Below are 3,575 nucleotides of genomic sequence, written 5' to 3' on the forward strand. Positions count from 1 at the left end.
TTAAAAGCAATTCATCAACTTATTTGAAATTTTCAAAAAAATGACCTAGTATTTCATTATTTTGTTGTTGAAGATCAATGTCATAAAGATTCAATTAAATTTTGTATTGGTTGTCAACTACTTAACGCAACTCTTTTCTTTTATTTGAGTTTGAGATTGCCTATGTGCTAAAAAGCAACAGGATTTTTGACAAGAGATAATTTAACAAATTCTAATGCAAAGTTGTATTCACTCATGAAAATGAAAATATAATGAAGTAGAACTTTATTTTGTCACTGTAAGAAAGAAAAAAAATGATGAAGCAGAATAAAAATCCACACAAAACGACAAAAATATCTTGACATGAAAAAAAGTACATATGCTTTGAGAGTAAATGTGCATGTATATACTACTGCCTATAGTGGTAATATGATAGTATCCTTGAGCAAGTGTAAACCAAAACACAAGCATGAAATAATATAGATAGCTATTGCCTATTCATAGTTAAGGCAACATCAGCACACTTTAAATTAATAATTAACTCATGTTGGTTAGACATGATCAGATGAAGTAATTGGAAGTTGTGTCTCAATTTGCTTCATTGTAATTGACGATGGTGGCATAGTAGTAGTGGCTGATGCATAGTCTTTGGCTTTACCCCACACAACACAATAAAGACCCATTGCAATAATCACTGCTCCAATGATACTATCATCCATAAAGAGAAAATATTATTCACTAAAAGATGTAATAAAACACCGCCGTAAATTTATCATAACTAAATTGTAATAAAATAGGATATTTATTTCATTTGACCCCGTTGAACTATGATTAATATATACTGGACGTCCAAAAACCTAAAAGTGGTATAATAAAGCATTGTTAATTAGTAAGATATACCTGCCCAAGTGGAGTTGTTCTGCCAAAAGAAAGGAGCCTAAAGCACAAGTGATGATCATACAAAGAGGATTAAATGCAGTGAAAAATACTGGGCCTCTGCTTTGCAATACCAAACCTTGCACATAATATGTTATTCCTGACGTAACTATTCCCTGTAGTTTTTAAGTTCATTCTAAATAATTTTTTGAGGTGACTATATTAAATAGAAAGGACCATAGAGTTAAAATAAAAAAACATTGTAACTTATAGAGAAAGTACCGTATAGAGAGGACCATAGAGTCTAAAGTCCCAACCAAGAGCCCAAACCCCCGCACCAGAGTGACGCTCCGCCACCAGCGCCACCGCGGTGCTCATCAAAGAACCAACTAAGCAAATTAACGTAGACAATGACATTTCAGCCGGATACTTTTTCAACGTTATCGACTGCAATTCACAATTCATATTAAAATTGTGTTATACAACATGATGCAATATACGTATCAAAATTGAATAGTAACAACCAAAAAAAGAATGATATATAGTTGCCTGTAATATGAAGAAAGATGACCAAGTGAAACAACCCAATAATATAAAGAGTGTTCCTGAGACCCAATGTTTAAGAGTTTGAGTGTCGTGACTTCCAGCGTCATGATGAGCTATTTTTGGAGAGTAAAAAAGGTGGATTGGTGGTCCTTTGTAAATAGTCATTAATAATGCTCCTCCAAATGTTACTATTGTCCCAATCACCTTTGCTATGCTTCTTATCTGCTTAATATTTACATGTTCAATCCTGATAAATGGAGAAGCATAAGATTAGCACTTTTTTTAATAAAAAGTTACTATAGTAATAATCATCTTAAGTTAGGAGTTACCTGAAAATAACGGCTAAGAAAAAGGTAATAGAAGGCACAGTATTCATCAAAATAGATGTAAATGAAGCTGATGTATATTGCATTCCCAAGAAAGTGAATCCTTGATCAATTACTGGCCTACGATAGTACCAAATGGTATTACCATACATTATTATTATTATTATGGAACAAATTTTCTACGTCGTGCACGTAAGTGATACAACATTAACTCATTTTGTGTTTTGTTATACGTGCACCTATGATTGATTAATAAATTTAATAAACATATTAAAGAAGAATAAACATAAATTTTTTTCTTGAAGAAAAATCATAATGAAAAAGAAAATATATACTATAAGAAGTTTCTACTCTAAAATTTAATTCATTCTACTATTTCAGACTATAGTGTAGGCGTTGTAGCTCAATATATATTTATTAGCTGAGCTAGATGGATACAAGCTACTATCATATGTATATTTTTAAAATAGTTTTTAATAAGTTGTAGATATTCATTATCTCATACTAAATTATATTTTTTTTCAATAAATTAAATTTTAAAATTAAATCTCAAATCTAAATAAGTATAATAAAAATAAATCTGTTTTAAATCTAACCCGACAAATTAATCTAATTAATTATGTAATTTATACTAAAATAATTTAAAAAAATTATTTGACATACTTTTAAAAAGGTAAATAAATAAATAATTAGTCTTGATATTGTATTACTACTTTTTTTAAATAATACTCTAATGACACTCATTATTAAGTACAATTTTGGTGATGGTTTTTTAAGAACTCGTGTTGATAAATAAAATATAAAAAATAATTTTAAAGAGTACAATTTTTTAATTGATATACCTCATGATAATATTTCTATTTTTAAATATTATCATTTAAAATATCTATCCTTAAAGTATTTATTAGATTTTTTGAGTGTTGATATTTAGCTATATAGATAGATTTTAAGATCATTACTCCAAAAATGAGAGCGCCATTATATGCAAAAAGACAGAGATAGTCATCTTTGGCCTGACTTTCCTGCAAAATTGTAAGAAAAGTGATAATTAGAAATAGGAAAAAAGAATTCAAGACAAAGAAAAAAAAAGTTAATTCCACTTTTATTAAGGTTAGGCATTAATTTTGCTTTCGAAAAGTTAAAGTTATTGAGAGATAATTGAATGGTGAGGATTGTATACAAGTAAGTGATTATTTATATTTATATTTATATAATTTAAAAAAAAAATAGACAACGATAATTATTTATAGGCTTAATTATAGTTAATTCTACAAATAAAAGAGAATAATTAGGCAATATCACCTTTCAAAAAACCATCCAAAAGGAGCAAGGGTAATTGCAGCAATGATGTTACGATAAACAATGAACACAAAACGACTCATTCCCATATTGAAACTGGACATGGAGAATATGGATGATCCTGCGAACCCAATTTGAACTGCCACTGTTAACGCATAAGGCTTTGCCTTACTGCAAAAACTAGCAAACCCTATTTTATCCATTTCTTTCTATTCAACAGAAAATACTGATATTGTTTAGAGAGATTGTTTCAAATGTATGAAGTAGCCTTACTTATAAATACTAATAATTGTGATAAGACGTAATCCATTAGATGTAGGAAGATGATAAGTAATCCATTGAAGAGCCTCAGGTTATAAAGATTTTTGCTTTTTCTCAATCAAATATGAAAGTCAAATTATTTAGTGGGAGTATATGCAGCTATCTTTGCTTGATTGAAATGACTCCCTCACTAATTAATGAATTGCTTTTTAGTCAGAATACACCTTGGAGTAAAAGTAACGGAAATTTACCTCAGATAACTAATCAACTAAAGTAAAGTCTATTTCA

At 29.0% G+C, this 3,575-nt stretch overlaps 1 protein-coding gene across 1 annotated transcript; it reads right to left on the minus strand.

Annotated features, from left to right (window-relative positions):
• Positions 1–241: 241 nt before the first annotated feature.
• LOC127084086 (WAT1-related protein At4g08290) lies at positions 242–3,258 on the minus strand. The gene is made up of 7 exons (XM_051024474.1): positions 3,030–3,258; positions 2,687–2,749; positions 1,731–1,847; positions 1,405–1,648; positions 1,138–1,302; positions 880–1,031; positions 242–687 (listed from the first exon to the last, which is right to left on the minus strand). Exons 1-7 carry the CDS (start codon positions 3,227–3,229, stop codon positions 531–533), a joined length of 1,098 nt encoding a protein of 365 aa, XP_050880431.1. The 5' UTR covers positions 3,230–3,258; the 3' UTR covers positions 242–530.
• Between the last annotated feature and the right edge of the window lie 317 nt (positions 3,259–3,575).

The sequence above is a fragment of the Lathyrus oleraceus genome, chromosome 5, assembly GCF_024323335.1.
Source record: "Lathyrus oleraceus cultivar Zhongwan6 chromosome 5, CAAS_Psat_ZW6_1.0, whole genome shotgun sequence".
Classification (NCBI taxonomy): Eukaryota; Viridiplantae; Streptophyta; class Magnoliopsida; order Fabales; family Fabaceae; genus Lathyrus; species Lathyrus oleraceus.

Bases quoted from the DNA above. Each gene is read 5' to 3' on its own strand.
- LOC127084086 (XM_051024474.1), bottom strand. From the start codon at position 3,229: ATGGATAAAATAGGGTTTGCTAGTTTTTGCAGTAAGGCAAAGCCTTAT. The intron at 2,750-3,029 runs GTGATATTGCCT...ACAATTTTGCAG, and splicing joins TTTGGATGGTTTTTTGAAAG to GAAAGTCAGGCCAAAGATGA. The intron at 1,848-2,686 runs GTAATGATCTTA...GTACTATCGTAG, and splicing joins ATGGCGCTCTCATTTTTGGA to GCCAGTAATTGATCAAGGAT.